General features: G+C 36.0%; 1 protein-coding gene across 1 annotated transcript; it reads right to left on the bottom strand.

Moving 5' to 3' along the window:
- Positions 1-321: 321 nt before the first annotated feature.
- LOC149828862 (uncharacterized) lies at positions 322-4,516 on the bottom strand. Its single transcript, XM_090017766.1, has 4 exons — positions 4,378-4,516; positions 1,099-1,496; positions 892-1,008; positions 322-577 (listed from the first exon to the last, which is right to left on the bottom strand). The coding sequence occupies exons 2-4, from the start codon at positions 1,453-1,455 to the stop codon at positions 500-502; spliced, it is 552 nt and encodes a 183-aa protein (XP_089873892.1). The 5' UTR covers positions 1,456-1,496; positions 4,378-4,516; the 3' UTR covers positions 322-499.
- Positions 4,517-20,856: the final 16,340 nt, after the last annotated feature.

The following is a 20,856-nucleotide window of genomic DNA, read 5'->3' as shown; positions in this document are numbered from 1 at the left end:
TAAATATAGGGGAACAGACATGTCATCTGTCTCTCTCATTCAGATTAAAGTTTTTTCCTTGATTTATTTCTACTGTAACAAACTCCATCATTGTTCTCCTTCACGATTTAAGAAAATTGCAGGAAAAGTCGTAACATGGATAGCTATTTACTTGGGCAATGAAGGATCAAAGATATGCCATTTTTATTGGCAGTGCTTTCAAGTTCCAACAAACTTTCTAAATGATGGCATAGCTTAATGGAGAGTTAATGCACTTATGTGAAAAGGCAGGATCAGCTTAGCTATTGCCTCCTGCTCCACAATGCAATGATACAACCTATCTGACAAGCATAAGAATATAAAAATTCCATAACTGTTTTATTACAACTGATCAACAGATGCAAATTGACAATAGTTGAAGGTGGACACAAGAATTTGTATAATTTTCAGCTACAATATAAGAAAACTTGAGGGCGTAATACATAAAGTAAATATGGTACAAAGGAATATGCACTCCCTTCTAACGGTAACCATCACGCCTATCCTGCTCCTCTGCTTCCTTGTTTGCAGCCTGAACAGACTTAAACCACAAGAAGATCTGTAACAACAAAATATTAGAAACTACATGTGCAATGAGCCAACTCCTATTTGCAACTTGACCTACACTTGAGCTCGGCATCTAATGGACTCAAAACAAGGTGTGACATCAACAACAATATACAAAAGCAAATGCCCAAACAAGACAGCCTTTGGCTGTTGACATTTCAATGTTTGATTACTAATGATAATGTTGGGATATGATCTTTCTCAGAATCAATTGCAATATATTGGTTTCTATCAATGTGCTCTCACATTACCTAGGTAAGCAGGTTTGGTTAGAGAAAAGGAAACCAAGAAAGTAGGCCAACTTACAGATGCGGGTATTCCTGTGAAGATAAAGAATCCAAGCAAAGGGGCATAAACCACACTGTCTGAATCAACTATACCAAAAACAGGCTTCTGGTTGGCATACTCGAAAATAGAGCCAATCTGCAGGATGATCAATTCAGAAAGGCCTCAAATCCACTGAAGTTTACTGTTGAATTAGGGGATGGAAATGAGAAGATTAGAGGAAAATACCGCAGCTATTGCCGTGATAGCTGATGCAATTAGATAAACATAAAACGGTAACTCAAAGTTTTGAAGAGAGGATTCTGATTTGCGTTCATCAACAGCCCATGGTGGAGGTTCAGCAGAGTCCGGCCTTGCCCAAGAAGGGATGTTTTCATCTGCCTCTTTTGATTTTTCTGAACTTTCTGTCACTGCCATTACCCTAAGCACCTGTCTTCTACCTTTCTGGTTGATATGGCCCTGTCGCTTCAACTGAGAAAGAGATTCTGAAAATTTCATATACAATCTTGTCCCTAATCTTCGGTCATACTTTTGTAGATTATGGACAACTAGAGTTGAGATGCATAAAGATAAGCCTGCAGCCATTGCTCCCTTGTGTCTCCTTTATCATGAACTCCAACCAAATGCTGTACACATAAGAAGGTAAAAAAATTAAATGAATATATGGTTAACAGCCAAAGTGGAAGTTCATGTCCTCACTTTATCAACAAGCCATAATTGTGAACTATCTTAATGGTGGACACTAAGGGTGATTAACTGAAGTGAAAGTATCGATTCCATGCAATAAAAAGGCACCAGCCTTAAGACAAATGGAAACAAAAATCCTTAAGCTCAAGAACACATGGAGTGGATGAAATTAGAAATATAGGAAAAGCACAAATTCAACACCTTCAAGTTGTTCCAGTCAAAATCACAGAAACTGTCACGTGAAAATACTAGAAAGGGTTTTTCTTGGACAAATTTAGAAACAACTGGATTTTCTTGGGAAAATATCAGGGACATTAAAAATTAATTATAGTAAAATTGAAAATTTCAAATACAATTCATTTTCAAAATACAAAATTTCAACAAAATAGCATGAATCTATGTCACCTGGGTACGGGTGTGGGTACAACACAGCAATTCCAAAAAATTGGGTACAGGGACATGGCTATATATATATATATATATAGGAAAATGAAAACCTACCCAATGGAAACCTCCCAAACCTACCCGATAAGAAACATTTATCGGATTTTTGGTGTTTTTTTGAAATTCTGGAGCCTCAAAAATTTATAAAATTGTAGGACGTTGATTTTTGAAACCTTATAAAAACATATCCATGCATTAGAATCAAATGCTCCAAGAACTGATTCCTATAAAAACAAGAACATAGATCACATCTGTAAGGTCTGAATTTCGAAAAAAACAACAAAAATCCGATAAATGTTTCTTATTGGGTAGGTTTGGAAGGTTTTCTTATTGGGTAGGTTTGAGTACCTACTCCCACATACTAGAAATCATGGTTGTAGGTTGTATCTTCTCAATCAAACCTTATGGATGTACTCAACATAGTTTATTTGATAGGAATCATGTTTTTCAGACATAAAAATAGGATTTTTTAAGTCATGAAATTTTGATACATTGTGAGCAGTTGAATTTTAAAGGTCTAAAAAAAACATACATGTATGCTATAATCACATGATCAAAAACTTGTTTTCTACTAAATAATGTTTATAGATCATATCTATAGGGTCTGATCAACAAAAACATTTAAGAAATTTGAAAATCTAAAGCTTCTATTAAGTGGGAGTAGGTACTCGGGGAGAACCCTATCATTACCAATATATAATATCACATAAATTCAAAATAAATTGAATATAATTTAAATATATATGCTATATCTAAAATATATTATATACTGAAAATATAAAGTTATAAACTGAAAATACAATTATAGTTTATAAATTAAATACAAACTTGTATGTACGGGCGGTAAAATGGCATGTCCGGGTGTCGATGCGTGTCAACACGGGAATACACATGTCGACATGGGTAGAGGGAAAAATGGAGTGTACGGGTACCATAGCCATGAATCAGATTGACAATTATTTATTGGGTTTTTTTATATTTATTGCAATTTTTTAGACCTTTCAAAAATGTAGATTTAAAAGGAAAATTTTATTTGTGGCTGGATCGAATGTAACAATAACCCTTATTTCAAACGTTGTCTGCTAAAAACATAGAAAGGACATGAGTGAATACTTCCATGGATGATGTCACAAGGGATTCTCTTATTTTATCTATTCAGAGTGGAATATTTCATCTCGACAACAAAAGTGTGGCAAATTCAAGTAGAAAAAAGGGTCATTTCCCTTTATATTGTGCTTGTAGTCAAGGGGAAGTAGTTCCTTCAAACAACACGAACTTATCAAGGATCTAAAGAAGAAAAGAAAATTAAAGAAAAAGAGGCAAATCTTATTCTTGATTTAACAAGTCCTCGTTATGTCCTTAGGTCTTGGCCCAAAAATACATCTAACCTTTATCCATGGGATAAATCCCATAGAGAGAAAATATTGACTTTCAAATGTTAGCCAGTAAAATAAAAAGCAAAAATGGCAAATCATGTAATACCTCCTATCCTGGACTTAAGTTTTTAAACCACAGGAAGCATTGAAACTGCTAACAAAGTACTTACTAACTCATAAAAACCCAAAGAGCGGCCAACTAAGCCCAAGGGATGCAGCTCTTTAGAGGTATATATCTCATCCATTATCTTCATAACATTTGTTCCATATGTAGACATCTAAGACATGACAACTCTAACTTACTTAGGAGAAACCCTTTATCAACGGTGACCTTTCCACTTGATCATGCAACTATTGAGGGTATACAGCCATCATATATCAAAACTATCCTGACACCATCACACAATGAAGACAATTGCGGAGTAGTTGAACTTCATTTTCTACATAATGAACTCATCTTATACCCTATTTCCAGTTACCGCATAACAAGTGCAAGATCCCAACATCCTTGTTCATTGCATTCAACTATAGCTTTACTATCCAAAATCTTCCGTACAACTAAATTGTTAGTAACATCAAGAATGACAACAGAAAGGCATTCAGCAACCTATCACAGGAGAAAATCACCCGTGCCATTGTTATTTTAAATTCAAACCACATATTTCAAGCTTGTTAAGCTAATTCTTGCAGACCACGAGAAATTTAAAACATGATAGTTTATGTAAAGTTAAAAGTAGAAAGCAAGTGAAACAGATACAAATGTGCAGAGAGAAGCCTGCACACTGTCTCCGCCATTTACCTTTAACAAGCATAGCTTGTCTGAGGCAATTTTGCAAGCACTTTGGTGTGCAGCTCTGCGCGCTAATCACTCTAAGAAGCATTTTCATAAACACATCGTCTTCGTTTTTTATATTCTACATTTAGGCGTTGCCTACATGCTTTTAAACCAAATTTTGTTCAAACATATTATCAAATTATAAAGTGGAAAAGACACTTACACAGTTACACTTGCTCTACTGCCGAAATGGGGTCAATCAATCGATCGGTGTGTTGGTGATTCAGACCGTCTGTGGGCAGGCCTATCAGAGACACCCTCTTTGGATTCAAAGTCTCACCACCACCGTTGGTTTTCGATTCCCAATCCTCAATCCGGTGTTTTTGGCTTTGAGAGGAGATTTTTTTTTTTGGGGGGGGGGGGGGGGGTAATTCCTGACAGAGACCCCTATTTTGCATGAAATTCCATGTCAGAGTACTACCATTTCTGAAATTCTTTATATGGCCTAAGTTTTTTCTGACAATGGTCAAATGATGGCTTACTTTAGCCTACGGCGGGCTGCCTAACATCCATCCGAGTAAAAATACTTCAAAATACCAAAAATATCCTTCTACTTCATCTGTAACTAGTAACTTGACTTAAAAAAATTTTAAATACTTTATTTAAATATATTTATTCTATACCTAACGAAAGGGTATAATTTTAAATACTTTATTTAAATATATTTGTTCTATACTTAACGAAAGGGTGTATCGTCCAACACCTTTCATTGAATTTTAGTAATCTAAACTTTAATTCATTTTTCATATACTTTTTATTGCCCTTTTGTCATGAAAATTGTCGTATTAAAGTGAATCTTAGAATAATACTTGAAAACTCATAGAATTTAATACATTTTGAATATGATATGTTATTTTTTTAACTTAAAATGTTTGCTTGGTGTGGATATATTCTTTTTATATTCAAATTTTGATATTATTTAGAATAGCTATTAAGCTTTTATTTCTTTAGCATATAGTCTTCGTAACAAACAGTTGATTACATTAATTTACATATTTTTTATTGATAGGTAATTAGGTCTAGAATATTGATAATATCAAGACCCGAGCTGAAACTTGGACCCATTAAGATTCTGTTGGAAATCATGCAACGATTGCGATGAATCTATAAAAAATAATCAATGAGAAAAATAACACAAGAAATTTACATGGTTTGGTAATGTGCCTACGTCCACAAGAGCGAGTGGTTGTATTTTCACTATATTTTAATTTAGGGTTAGATCATATGTATTTATAATAACCCTAAGTGTACCAAGTATTTAAGAAATAAGAAAAAAATACAAAAATACCCCTTACCAAACCGTGGGGACTCTGCCCCCGCAGCCCCAACTATTAGTGTCCCTGCTAAGGTAAAACATGTATGGCAGATGTCATCGCTCGTCTGCTCACCCCATCATCTGCCAGTGTCAGATCTGAGCCATATACTTCAATAATCTCCACCTTGGCGAATATCCACCCCTTATGAGACAAGAAAGTATAATTGGGAACTCCACCTGAGACACTAAGTTGGGGCGCCTCCATCTAGCAACTGGAGACATTAATCAAGTTCAAGCAGTGCTTCAACAGACTTTATCAACATGTCTGTTGCATTCTCAGAAGCGTGAACTTTCTTAAGCAGTATTTCACTAGAGAAGACCAACTCCCTAATCTTGTGAAACTTCACATCTATGTGCTTGGTCCTCGCATGATACACTTGGTTTTTCACCAAATAGATGGCGCTCTAGTTGTCACAATGTAGTTGAACTCCACCTTGTTGTACACCCAGCTCTTTGACCAAACCTGTAAGCCACAACGCTTCCTTGGCAGCCTCAGCCATTGCCATATACTCTGACTCAGTAGTGGATAGTGCAACTAGAGGCTGCACCATGGATCTCCAATAAATAGGCCTTCCCACAAGCGTGAATATGTATCCTGTGGTAGACCTCCTGTCATCCAAGTCACTTGCATAGTTGTAAACACCCCAAATTTTTACCTCCATTCATAAATCTTTTTCTTTTGCCACTGGGGCCCATTCTCTGAATCCTTTAGTAAACCAGTTAGTCGATACCTGAGCCAGGGCTATTCAAAGCCCAAGTTTTGCATCAAAGTCCAATATTTCATTTTACAATCAAAATTTAGTCTTCCTTTTGGCTCAATCCAAATATCAATCTTTGTCCTCAAACGGAAATTTTTAATTCTTTGTCTCTGCTAGGGGTCTGGGACATCAAATCCATCATCTAGGGTTTATTGTTTCGTAGTATTGCATGTCATAGCGTGTTATTGCATGTCATTTCATAGCCTTGCATGTCATTTCATGTCATTTCATAGCCTTGCAGGTCATTCCATGTCATTGCATCTTATCTTCGAGATCCAGAACTCTTATTTTCAAAATATCAAATCCAGACTCAATTTTAAGCTTTTCTTTCGAAACCAATTTCAAAAATCTATGGTTTAAAACTAATTTTTGCCATTTGGCCAACCCCCAGGGCTTCATTTTTCTTATTTCAAAAGCATTTTTTTAGAAAAATGATTTGGATTTGTTTTAAGCTTGATTTTTAAGCCAACTTTCAAGTTTACCAATTTTCTTCAAGTGGGGCTCACCCTGCAATGGATGCCAAACCCTAATTTTCATTTTTATTCAATTTCATTTTATTATTTCCATATTTTGCTTATTTCAAAAATATAAAATTTTAGTAAACATTAGTGTCTTTCAAAGTTTCTTGAAAAATCTTTATTTTTCAAGTTTTAAAATCGGGTTTTTTGAAAAACCAAGTGGACCCACCTAGGTGGTGCCACTTGGAATTTATTTTAATTAAAAATTTCAAATGGAGGTCCATCTCGCCTCTTGAAGGAGTCTTAGGACTCTTCAAGAGGAGGTCGACCCCCCCCCCCCCTCCCCACCCCATTTTTTCTCTCCTTTATCTCTTTTAATTAAGAGAGTTTCAATCCAATTGGGACTCTCTAATTAAGTGTTTTAAAAAAACTATAAATAAGCCCATAGATGGGTCAACCCTCATATGTGCTCTTCCTTTCCCTCTTGCTTTCTCTCTCCCTCAAGCTCTCCCCCTCAGCTCCAGCAGCCCTTTCACCATTGAAGATCCAAGGTAAGCTTCTCTTTTATTATTTCAGTTTATTTATTTGTTATTTTCCATCAAATCCATCATTGCCACACCTTTGATTTGCATCTTTTCCAATCTTTTCATCCAAGAATTCATGTTTATGATTAAAGAAGATGATCATCTGAGCATATAGTGCTCTTCTCACATTTTTAATCCATGAATAATATGTATAATGCTTTTATTTCATTAATGCCTAAAAACAGAACAAGATTCGACCCCTCTATGGATCAGATCCTTCTTTTAATGGCTAAATCAAGTTCTTGATCATGCTTCTCTGTATTTTAATTTTTATTTCATCATGCTCATGCATATTTTTATTATTTCATACGTTTAATCATGATTTATATCCTTAGTTATATGTTTTATTAATTTTGTCATGCTTAATTAGATTTTTTTTTGTTCTAGGGTTTTAGATTGCTCAGTCTTAAATTCTGGCCGTCTATTTATGCTATTATTTTATCAGTTTATATTCATTGTTTAAATCTGAATTTTTTATGGTAGAGTCATGCATATGTCTACAATTTTTAGTAAAAAAAATTATATTTTTTTGAGTCTTGTAACTCTGTTTTCAAAAATCAAAGTCGGGACCTTTTTTTTTGCATCGTCAGGCCGACTGCAGAATCAGGACCAACCTGTTTGGGTCATATCTTCCTAATAGAAAATGATTTTACAAAACTGTAAAAATTGTTTTCTTTGTTTATCTTTCTAGTATTTTTTCACTAAAATTTAAAATTTTTTAAAGTCAATTTAATACCCCATTTTTATAAAAAACTAAGCCAGGTACAAAATCTAGATTTTGTAACAGGCCTATTTTCAAAAATAGAAACCTTGAGTTCCCGAAGTGACCCAGCCCTAACAAAAAATGATTTTTTAAATCTATAAAATTGAGCATTTTCTCTGATTTGTCAAGCATCTTCTCCCAAAAATTTGGGAAAGATTGAATAGTTTTACCCCCTGAAACACCCAAATAACATAAACCTTTTTTAAAACCTTGTTTCCTGTTTTAAAATATTTTATCCTCAATATTTTAATCATAAATCGAGTTTTATAAATTATTTTTCAACTCTGTAAGTTTCATTGGTTTTCTAAATGTGTATTGAGTCTTTGGATTCAATTTGAGTTCTTTTTGAAGTTCTTTTGGTCAAAATACCACCACTGGTTTTTCTGCCTATTTTATTTTTGATAAAATCAAGATTATTTTGCAAGATTTTCTAATTCCCTAATTTTTCTCAATAGTTTTTCAACTCTAGGGTGTCCCTAAGACTATTAAGAGTCCTCAAACCAAACTTGAGATTTTTTCAAAGTCGTTTGGCATCTCATTCATGCATTTTTTTAAAACTAGTCTTTTAAAAACCATAATTTTCATTAAAATAAGGATAAAATTGTTATTTTTAATTTATATTTTTAATTTTGGGCATTATTTTCATATTTCAATCCTTAAATTATAGTCTAAATCATATTGACAAGCTTCTCAATCATTTTCATAAATTTTTGAATGCCAAAATTAGAAATATTCTAAAAATTATTTTAAAAAACCTTGATTTCAAGGCCATAGTCTTGCTTTCAGGGGTATTTTGGTTATTTTACCCTAATTTCAAAATTCAATTTTTCAAAACAAGTTTAATTTGATATTTTATCAAAGCATACCTTCATTCAATACTTTATTTCATGGAAGCATAGAAAGGGCTAATTTCTGAAAAATATCCTTTAATTTCTAGATGTTATCGGATATATCCAGAAAAGCTTACATTTTTTCATTAACAAGTTTGTTCATTTTGCAGGAAAGTCCAAAAAGTTATTTTTTTATTTCCTTTTTTCTTTTCTTCAATTTATTATTCAATTATTGATGTAAATTATAATTATAATATTGAAATAAAAACATTTTCCTTTCTGCTTAGCTTAAGCTACACTTGCATATAGTTTAATTTGATATTAAAATTGCTATTGTTCGTCATTCATATGCATTTTCAAATTCTACAATGGTCGACATGAATGGCACGTGCACCTGCTTCTAAGGAGTTGATAAACTTAGTGGAATTCATATTTGTGGCCATAGTCAAAATACGAATGAAACTCAGATTTATCATCTTCTTTTAAGTTATAAACAACCTACACTCTTAAGCTATCTTCAAAGAATCATTGCATATTTTCAAAAGCTTTTCAAGATATTTTCAAAACCCTTATTTTAGGATTTAATGAGATATATTTAAAGCATATTCATGGTCATAGTTAGAGATATGTGTCGAATTTATTTCGTTCGAATTCTATAAGGCACATAAAACCCTTTTATTTTATACAAATTCAATTTATGAAATAAAAGAGATTTCTCAAATATTTTTTGAATTTCTTTTTTCTAAATATGATTTTATAAAACCATATTTCATTCATCATATAAGTTAGTCAACATCATCTTCTGAGTTTTTTTCCTCAAAATTGATTTTCTCAAAATCTTCAATTTTCAAGGGATTTTCAACATTTCAAAGTCCAACTCATGATTTTCAAGGTTTTCTCTTTTTTAAAGTATTTTTCAGGTTTGAATTAGGATTTTCAAAGCATCTCCTTTTTCTGATATTTTAAAATATTTAAAGCATACATCATGTTTTCAACCTGTATTTTCTAAAGTTCATAGCACATGCCTGTTTCTTTGTGCATCTAGGAAATAGAATAACGATTTAGATAGTTGAGCAAAGCAAAGCATAAGGTTGATCCTTGGTTCGATTACCCCTGGTTATGGTGCTATAAATGGTTGGACCTCGTACCAACATGCGAGTTTCATTTTCCAATTTTTCTCATATTTTTCAAAACGGAGGCGAGTTTTTATTAAATCTTTTCAAAAGGTCAGTTTGATTTCAAAAGTAAAATTTTGCATGATAACAATAGTCCGCATCCACATATCCCACAACTGTAAGATCATTTTGCTGACTGTTGAACATGATGCCATAGTCTGCAACACTTGCATATGAAACCTTAAACATGTTGTGAACCTCATCATCTGACTTTAGGCTCTGTGTGATAAACAGTCTAAAGTGACGTGCCAACGGTGTACTAACTGGTTTTGCATTACCCATGTTGAACCTGTCCAACACCTTCTCAACATAACTACGCTGAGATAACCATAATCTCTTGGAAGCTCTGTCTCTGTGAATCTCCATCCCAAGAATCTTCTTGGCCACACTCAAATCCTTCATTTCAAATTCTCTACTCAACTTGTTGACCTATCTCATACTCCTTGCAGCAATCAATATATCATCTACATAGAGTAATAGAAAAACAAAAGAACCATCATCAAGTTTTTTCACATATACGCAACAATCATACTCACATCGCTTGTAGCCAATCTGGATCATATAGGAGTCAAATCGCTTGTTCCATTGCCTTGGGGACTGCTTCAGTCCATAAAGTGATTTCTTCAATTTACAAACTAAATGCTTCTATCTAGGATGATTGCACCCCTCTAGCAGTACCATGTAAATCTGCTCCTCCAAATCACTATGAAGAAAAGTTGTCTTTACATTCATCTGCTCCAACTGCATGTATGAATGTGCTACCAAAGCCAACATTATCCTGATGGAAGTGTGTTTGACCACAGGAGAAAAGATCTCATCATAGTCAACTCCTTCCCTCTGTGAGTAACCTTTTGCTACTAAGCGAGCCTTGAACTTTTCTTCCTTTTTTTTTGATACTGCAGCTTTCTTCTTATACATCTATTTGCATCCTATCGCTCTCTTTCCTTCTTGAAGCTCCACCAAATCTCATGTCTGATTCTTATGTAGAGACTCTATCTCCTCCACCATAGCACCAATCCATCTACTTTTCTCTTGGTTGAGGGTTGCCTCTTGAAGGGTAGTAGGATATCCGCTACTAGTAATAAGTGCATAAGAAACCAAGTCCTTAAACCATACCTAGTGGGAGGCCTGATGGTGTGTGTGTTTGGGCCTGTCTATGGCTGTAGTATGATGCTCCTGATTCTCTGAGCTAGACCCCCTCTGAATCATGTGTTTCTAATTCCACCTGCACCACATGCTCATTGTTGCTGTAATTTTTTGGCATATGTTTCTCTTATCCCTGAGTATGTTGTAACATGGTTTTTTCATAAAAAAACACATCTCTACTGATTACCACCTTGTTTGCCTTCAGATCCCATAGCTTGAAGTCTTTCACTCCTTTCTGATAACCCAGAAAGATATACTATCTAGACTTTGCATCAAGCTTCGATATGTCCTCACTAGAAACATGCACATAGGCTGGACATCCGAATACTCTCAACTCAGAGTAGTCTACTGCACTGCCTGTCCACACCTCCTCTGCTACTTTTCCATCTAGTGCTGCCCTCAGTGATCTGTTAATCAAGAAACACACCATATTCATTGCCTCTGCCAAGAAGTTCACTACAAGAAAAGCGTGGATTAGCGACGGACTATATCCATCGCTAAACTGTTTAGCGACGGATAGAGGCCATCGCGAATTTTTGCTCGCTAAATAGCGAAAAAACTTATCTGTCATTAATTCCGTCGCTAATTTGTGACAACTTAGCGATGGACATTATCTGTCGCTAAATTTTAAAAAAAAAAAAATTTGATCCCTATCGGGCGGTATTCCGGCAGCAATAAGCCGGACTTATACCGCACCCGACAGGCATTGCACAGAACGATCACTCTGCCTCATCGACGGACTTGTATCATCCTCCGTGAACTGGTGCTCTCCGGCGTCAGCGTTCTCCGTGAACCAGCGTCGCCGTCCTCCGTGAACTGGTGCTCTCCGGCGTCACCGTCCTCCATGAACCGGCGTCGTCATCCTCCGTGAACCGGCATCGCCGTCCTCTGTGAACTGGCGTCGTCGTCCTTCGTGAACCGGCGTCGCTGTCCTCCGTGAACCGTCATGCTCTCCGACGTCGCCATCCTCCGTGAACCGGCATGCTCTCTGGCGTCGCCGTCCTTCATGAACCAACGTGCTCTCCGGCGTCGCCGTCCTCCAGCGATCACTCTGCATCATCGCCGTCCACCATGAACTGATTTGCACAACGATCACTCTGCATCATCGAAGTCGGTTTAAATCGAGCGCGGTCGATTTAAATTTCAAACAGGGAGAGAGGAAAAATTTCGTGCTCGGTTTAAATCGAAAATTAGCGAGGGATTTAGCGAGGGAAAAATTCCCTCGCTAAATCCCTCGCTAAAATGTTTTCTTGTATTGAGAATTAGCGACAAAAAATTTGTTGTCGTTAATCCGTCGCTAATTAGCAACGGATTAGCGACGAAACAACTTTCATCGCTAATCTGTCGCTACTTAGCGATGGATTCATGAAGAAAGTTTTCTCTAGCTAATCTATCGCAAATTTGCGACGGAAAAAATCCGTCGCAAATTTCCGTCGCTAATTAACAATTTTCTTGTAGTGGTTCTTTGCAAGCCCTGCATTCAACCTAATGCACCGAGCTCTCTCAGCTATCATTTTGTCCATCCTTTCCACTATACCATTTTATTGTGGTGTCTTGCGAACTGTGAAGTGTCTCTTAATCCCATGCTGCTCACACAACTCGTGGAACTTTGAATTTGTGTAGCTTTTCACAACTTGAACTTGGCAAATGTTTCTCATTTATGCATCATGAAGTACACCAAGACTTTTCGCGAGTAATTATCAATGAAACTCACAAAATACATATGTCCTCCCCGTGATGCTACGCTGACTGGTCCCCAAAGATCTGTATGAACATAATAAAAAATTCCTGTTTTGTTTTCCAAGAATACAATACTTGCAAAAATCGAGCTTGCATATCTTGACACCCTTCAATAGCTTTTTCTTATGAAGCTCCATCATCCCATGCTCCCACATATGTCCCAGCCGCATATGCCATAAGGCCATACTATCTGACTTGAACTCTACAACAGCAACTCTACCTACAATCGTGTTACCTAGCAGTCTATAAATATTTCCTGCTAGTTTTTGTCCCTTCATCACTGTCAACACACCTTTACTTACTTTCATTACTCCACTTACATATTTGTAACTACGACGGTCACAATCTAAAGTGCCCAATAAAATCAGATTCTTTCTTAAATCTGGCACATGTCTAACATCACATAACATTCTAACCACACCATCAAATATCTTGATTTTGATATTCCCTGTTCCAATCACTTTGCAGGATGCATTGTTACCCATTAGAGCAGAACCAGAATTCACTAACCTGTTGGTGTCAAACCAATCTTTATTTGGTGTCATGTGATAGGAGCATGATGAATCCATGATCAACGAATCTGTCAGATGTTCTTAAATGGATGAAACAGAAAACATATCACCATCATCGCTCTTTAAACAGAAACCAATCTTTCGGTTTCTTTTCACATAACACCTTCACCATGCCCTGCTGCACTAATAGATCCTTAACTCTTCTCTGCCATAATCCGAAGTTGAATCTCACAGATGAAACCTCAGACATCATAATCTGAGCTCTGGTACCATTTGTTGGAAATTGTGTAGCGATTGGGATGAATCTATGAAAAATAATCAATGAGAAAAATGATACAAAAAATTTACATGGTTTGGCAATGTGCCGATGTCTACGAGAGCAAGTGGTTGTATTTCCACTATATTTTAATTTAGGGTTACATCATACATATTTACAGTAACCCTAAGTGTACCGAGTATTTAAGAAATAAGAAAAAATTATGAAAATACCCTTGTACCAAACTACAGGGACTCCGCCCCCGCACCCTCAACTATTAGTGTCCCTGCTAAAATAAAACACGTATGGCAGATGTCATCGCTCGTTCGCTCACTCCACCATCTGCCACTGTATACTCATCAGATATGAACCACATACTCTAATAGATTCAAACAGTTAATACCTAAACATGTTAACCTATATGGGTCTAATTTTTTCAGTCTTACCTAGACCCAAACCTGACCCAAATCAAAATGGGTCTACTAAAGACCCAACCCGATGTATACCTGAACCAGTTAACCCATATGAGTTCACAATTTCTAGCTCTACCCAATCCCAAATTATATTGAGTAGGGTTTGGGTCTTACTTTTAAACATGATTAAGAATTGGGTCTGATAGGACCTAACCCGAACCCAACCCGGTTACACCCCTAGTTCCTAGTATTTAGGCTTTATTTGGGAGAGGGTGTTACTCTATTTGGGAGAGGGTGTAACTGGGGTAGGAAGTATAGAATCCATAAATTCTGGAACTTGTACTTGCTTGTTTGGAAGCGCTCTTTGTAATCAAGCAACATAATTGACATTTCCTCCATTTGGTTGTTTGCTGATAAGAAAAGTTAATACATTGGTAGTAGTTGCCAACCAAAGGTAGTCAGAGGATTTGAATGGGTAGCCGGAGTAGCAGTCAGCATTAACTTTGGTAATTACCACCTCTTTATCAAAGCAGACCAATTGAGGAAATAGGTGGGTTTTGATTATGTGAAATTTCATGTCAGTTACCTCTGAGCAATTTTAGCAGCAGCTGAGGAAATAGGAGGCTAGGAGCTGTCAGTGCACGTTTCGTTGCAGGTTCGAAACCCAGTGGTACCTTAGTACAAGTCGGACCCCACAGAGGGGTGAGGTTTGTGGTTGTAAACTCTGGGTGAGATTAGGTGAGAAAGATAATCTCACCCAGCGTTTGACAGGATCTGCTCTGCCCAAACATAGCCTTAAAGGTGAGCAGATGAAAGTTCATAACCTGTAATAAGAACCATCATGTCCTGTTAGTGAATAAGGTCAAGATAGAAATTTCAAAAAGCTTAAAAGATTTTTCTCAATTGTGTCTCATGGAGGTTAATACAAGGTCCTTATTTGGCCATTGTTAGAAAAATTGAGAAAAGGTGACATTGATAAAATCTTAGATAAAAGTTGGGACTGTATCAAGAAATTATACCCATTTTTTTAATTGTGGGGCATTAGTTGTACTATCTATTATTATTAGTTAGTGCCAAAGTTTTATTGGAGTGGCATTTATTTATAAGGATTTTCATGAATTGCATAATGTGTTTTGGTTATATAATTCTGAATTCATTGTTCAGTAAGTCTTTTGAACTGACAAAGATGTTAATGGCACTCACTTTTGACACCATTTCTTATGATTTCAGACTTTAAAAATATGTCAAACATGGCCAATTCATGACCCAAAATATGACAAATCAATTGATTTTTTTTTCCGGTTCTAACCTTTTTGTCTTGAAAGATTAGGTGGCTTGGTCAAACAGGATTCGCGGTGTGACTCAAAGTTGCTGTGAAAAGGAAGGGGTGAGAAACTCGGCATGTCTCATCCCCCTTCCATTGCTGTTTATTTCGAGGCTGGATCAGATGCAATCACATTGCACAAATGCAATGTGCTGCTGTCGGGCAGACAAAGGGCACATACAGGTTCTATGATGCAAGATTAGGGATGGAAGTGGACTGAGGTGGGGCCGGGGGATAAGGTCTACACTCCCGCTCCGTCTCAAAATTTGGCCCTCCATTCTCGCCTTCATCCCCACACGGGTTTTGATTTTAACCTTCATCCCCGCCTCCATCCCCGTTTCATGTCTTCTATCCCCTGTCTAAACGGGGCAGGGCCCCGTTTTTCCCCAATGCACTGTCATCCCTAAAGGCATTTTAGTTATTTTACTAACGGGGATACGGGGCGATGGCGGGGCAGAGCAGGGCGGAGGAAAGCGTAAATCCATCCCCGCCTCCATCCTCGCATGGGTTTTGATTTTAACCTTTATCCTCACCTCCATCTCCGTTTCATATCCTTCATCCCCAGTCCAAACGTGGCGAGGCGGGGCGGGACCCCATTTCCCCCCGGTCCACTGCCATCCCTATGCAAGATACTCTCTATAAAAAAAAAGACCTCCTTAGAATGCAAAGTCTCATTTTTAGAACGGTAAGATGTTGCAGTGAAATTGAACAAAACTAATGGGAATGGTCACGCATATAAATACAAACATGTTGGTTGAGCATCCACTAGCAAATTATAGTATTAGTCCTAGAGGTGTCAACGGGTTCGGTTTGGTTCGGACCCAGTGGAACCAGACCTGGTCCTGATTTTTAGGTATGGTACTAGGTCCAGACCCGGGTCTAATCAGACACACCAGAATAGAAACTAATACCCGGTAAAATAATATTTGTTATCATTTTACATTGAAAAATTGTGGTTCTTAATCGAAACTCGGGTCGGGCCCAGGTCTGGTATAAAATTTAACAAACTATACCCTGATTCATGTATTAATCGGACCTTCGGGTCCGAACCTGGGTCTTCATTGGGTCTTCTTATTTATCACCATACACGAATCCTCTAGGGTCTGGAACTGGTCGGGTCCGGGTGAACCCGACCCGTTGACACCCTTAATTAGTCCTCAACATGAATGCAAGTGAACCCGTTTCTGCTTATGTATTAGCCACAACTAATAGGTACCATCATGGATAAAATTTGGTTAGCAGTTTTCTCATGAATCCAAAATTTCATTTATGAATATGGATCCTTAAAATAAGATTGCCATGTGCAGTCAGATTGGATCTGGATTTTCTGTCTGATTATCTTCATATTCAAATCAGAGTTGGCTCAATATTTGACGTTGGACCTATGTTCAGATTCAGATCAAATATGATTTGATTTCACTGTTTACAAGGAAGAAGCTTGTTTTCAGTTATCCTTTTCTAAATCACTATTACCATGTATTTTTGGATCAGATTGAACCTACTTCATTGGGTCTCATTAGGATCCAAGGTGAATGCATTGCACAAATTTCAGATTTAGGTTTAGATCAGTCACGATCCAGCTCATATCCAACCTATATGACCCCTATTCCTGCACACAGACCGTTAATACGTCTAAAAGTAGAACCCATTAAAGTATCCAAAATGAATATAAAAGTAGGAGCTGTCTTCATATCCAGGTTCAAATCATCTTGAATCCATTTTATCCTTCCTTCTACACCCAAACTGCACACACACACACCACACACACACACACACAAAGAGTACAAATAGTTTGTTTGTGGTTTTTTCAATGAGAACCAACCTCAACCAGTAGAATCGGTTCGGTTTTATTAGCAAAGGTGCTCCACTTGAAACAAGCTAGCATATACATGGTCAGCAAAAGTTATTTCTCTTTAAAAATAACAAAATAATGAAAATCGTCGTCTAAGTATTCAAGATATTTATAATATACTAAAAGTGTGAGAAACTAGAATATGTAAACTAGTATGAACCCCGAGATTTTCATAGGGTTTTTTGCAAATTTTACTCTGCAGATGTATTCGGTGTGGTCCATTTGCTTGGAATCGACTATTTGATCATTGTAATCCGATCAAGAAATGTGATTTTGTATGCTTGAATATTTATGAAAATTTGAAGTTGTTGAATTTCAAGCCTTAAAGATCCTTCTTATACATCGTAATTGGATGATCTAAGAGTCCGTTACTATAAAACCAAGCATCTAGATCGCATCCCTAAGGTGAAATTTTAGAAAAAAATAAAATAAAAAACTATAAAAATCTGTGTTCATACCAATTTATATATTTGACTGGTTTACATATTCCAGTTACCCTACTAAATCTTCAATGTAAGGACAATAGTGACCAAAGTTTAAAACAAAATAATAACAATAATTTTTTTTGTGAGAAATTGAGATTTATTTTTCTTGCATTCTTATTGCAAAATATTGGAAAATGATAAATTAAAAAATAAAAAATTCTAAAATGAACAAAACTCCACCAAAATGGATTTGATCAAGAGATGATGATTGGATTCAGATGTTTGAGGACAAAACAGACGCTGATTCACTAGAGGAATTCTAAATTACTGTACGTTGGTGATCCTGAGTGAGATGCTTTACCAGACCCAAATACTGCGGATCCATGAGTGATGGTTTTCTAACACCAAAAACTTTTAGTGCCAAGGTATTTGGTCCTCATACAAAATGGCATAGATGCCAGAAGTTGTATAGCTAAATATGCCAGATTGGATTTGTTGGTCTCACTAAAATGATGAAGCCCAATTTCTCCCTCATCACATCGGATAAGAACTTTACTGATATCCATCGAATGCATCAATAATGGATGGGTGCATGTATGTTTAAATAAGAGCAACCAATGAACAGTGGGCGGGATTTCAACCAGGGGTGTCAAGGGGTCGGGATTGGTTCGGACTCAACCGGAACCAAACCCAGACCTGATTTGAGATAATGGTACCGGGTCCAGACCCAAGTCCAATCAGACTCACCATAAAAGAAACCATACCTGGATCCTATAAGGATTACATGAACCAGACCTGGTAAAATAATATATGATTTTTTTATCTTTTTTACATTGAAAATTTGTGGATCTTAGTCAGAACTCGGGTCGAGCCCGTGTCTAGTATGAAATTTTACAAACCATGCCCAACTCCATATATTAATGGGACCCTTGGGGTTCAACCCAGATTCTAATAGGGTCTTCTTATTTGTCACCAAACCCTGACCCTATAGGGTTTAGTGCAGGTCCGGTGTGAGTTAATCCTGACCCATTGACACCCCTAATTATGACCCTTTCGAATGACCTTGAAATTTAAAGAGCAACTCCATGCAAAGGGGAGGCCCAAGCATAGTTGTCATAAATGGGTATGGGTATGGGTATGGGTACGAGGTACTGGTATGAGTACGAGTACGGGTTCGGGTACGTGAGGGCTTAAAAAGTTTCCGTGTACATTCTTATTTGAAACACATATTGATACGATTCCAAAAAATAGTGATACGTAAAGATTAATATGGTTTCTAAAAGAATTGGTACAAGTTTCTAAAAAGATATGAAAAGATACATATAAATTAAAATAGTTAAACATAACTTGTAAATTAATTAATTATTGTATAAGAATTATTTTATGAATTATAATATTAAAAATCTTAATAAAAGTAATATCTTTATAAAATAAAATTATTGTTTGTATGCAAAAATGCTAATAGAAACGAACTTCATACTCATTTATAATGTTTTAGAACGTGTTTATGTACATGTTTCTCAAGAAATTGGGATGAGTTTCTTAAACATTTGATACTTCTTTCTATGGTTTCAGAAACGAGTTTCATAATAGTATGTGTATCGAGTACCAATGCAACTATGGTCCCAAGTATTTGAAGAAAATCTCACCCCTTCTCCACCTCAAAATGGAATGGAGATGATTTAAAAAGAAATAAAGGGTCCCTCTTTCTCACACTCAAGAAGACTCGAGATAGAAGAGGCCTTCTAAAATATCACTTTATTTGCTTAATTTTTTTACTATATTCATCACGTCTGTTTTCAAACTTTTATCCCCATAGGTATATATATAGTAATTGGGGCTAACCACAAAATTTTTGCTCAAAAAAATACTAACCACAAAATTTTCTATTAACCAGTAAAGAAAGAAAGGTTGTTTTGATATCACAAGAGTGATTGTCGTAATTTCAAGATAGCCTTATTGTGCTTACCGTGATTTGTTGTTGCCATATTGTATATAATTTCCTTTCTTTGCATTTTTTTATGTTGGATCTTAGATGATCCAAAAACCGATATGGATGGGATCACTTGAATCAAATAGGGCATGTGCGTCGAAAGGAAGGATTGAACCTCCAACCTCGTGAATAACACACACTCTTTCATTGAGCTATTCTAGCCATCTCCAAGCTTTGAGCTTTTCCATAATCATCCGTTAAAGCTCTTTTATGCTCTCTTATTCTTGCCATAGCCATGAGCCATTATATAGGCAACCAAGAAGGCCTAAATTAATTTCACCATTAAACTTAGAGTTAATGCTCCATTAGTTCTGTAACCCCATTCATAAACATGTTATGCATTCAACCATTAAGTCATGATTAATATTCATATTAATCTTACTTAATTGACTTAATTATAATTCATAATGAGCCCACTAGAGTATGGCTCTTGGGGTTCCTTTTATGAGACCCTATGACCATATCTGGATCTGTTACCAAGATCCACACCTCTCACTTAGCTATATGGGGGTGAACATTACGAGGATTCCTCACACATCAAGTGAATTATTCACTCATGTTTATTTATGCTCACTTGAGTTATATTTGACTCACATATCTTGCAAAGATATCTTTTGAAACAACCTTCATCAATGAATCAACTACCATGTCCGTTAAAGATAAATAATGAATTAAGAGTTTATCTTTCTTTAGCATACATAGCTAAACATTAACCAAATAAAACCTGCACATTTTCAAGAGTTATATCATATTTTAATCATGAGATTTTTCACGCATGTTATGGATTATTTATCACATAATCATGTGGACTATTCTATCATATCAAAAATCATTATTACATACATGAAACAAAATGGTCATAACATCTTGAGAATATATTCATCAAGATTTATGAATTTATCAAGTTAACTATGAGACTTAATTACATATTCTATGCTTTATTCATGGCATCATGAGATATTTTTGTATGCATTCTTCTTCATGATTTATGTCACGAAACTATCTTGCATAGCTATATGAATTATTCATTATGTCAAGAATTCAATCATAACTTAATGTGCAATTTCATGTGCATACTTTCATTCACATTTATTGCCATA

This window comes from Nuphar pumila, chromosome 9 (assembly GCF_984573655.1).
Source record: "Nuphar pumila chromosome 9, dmNupPumi1.hap1.1, whole genome shotgun sequence".
Classification (NCBI taxonomy): Eukaryota; Viridiplantae; Streptophyta; class Magnoliopsida; order Nymphaeales; family Nymphaeaceae; genus Nuphar; species Nuphar pumila.
The sequence above is the reverse complement of the archived record's forward strand: the minus strand, read 5'-3'. Positions and strand labels throughout refer to the sequence as shown.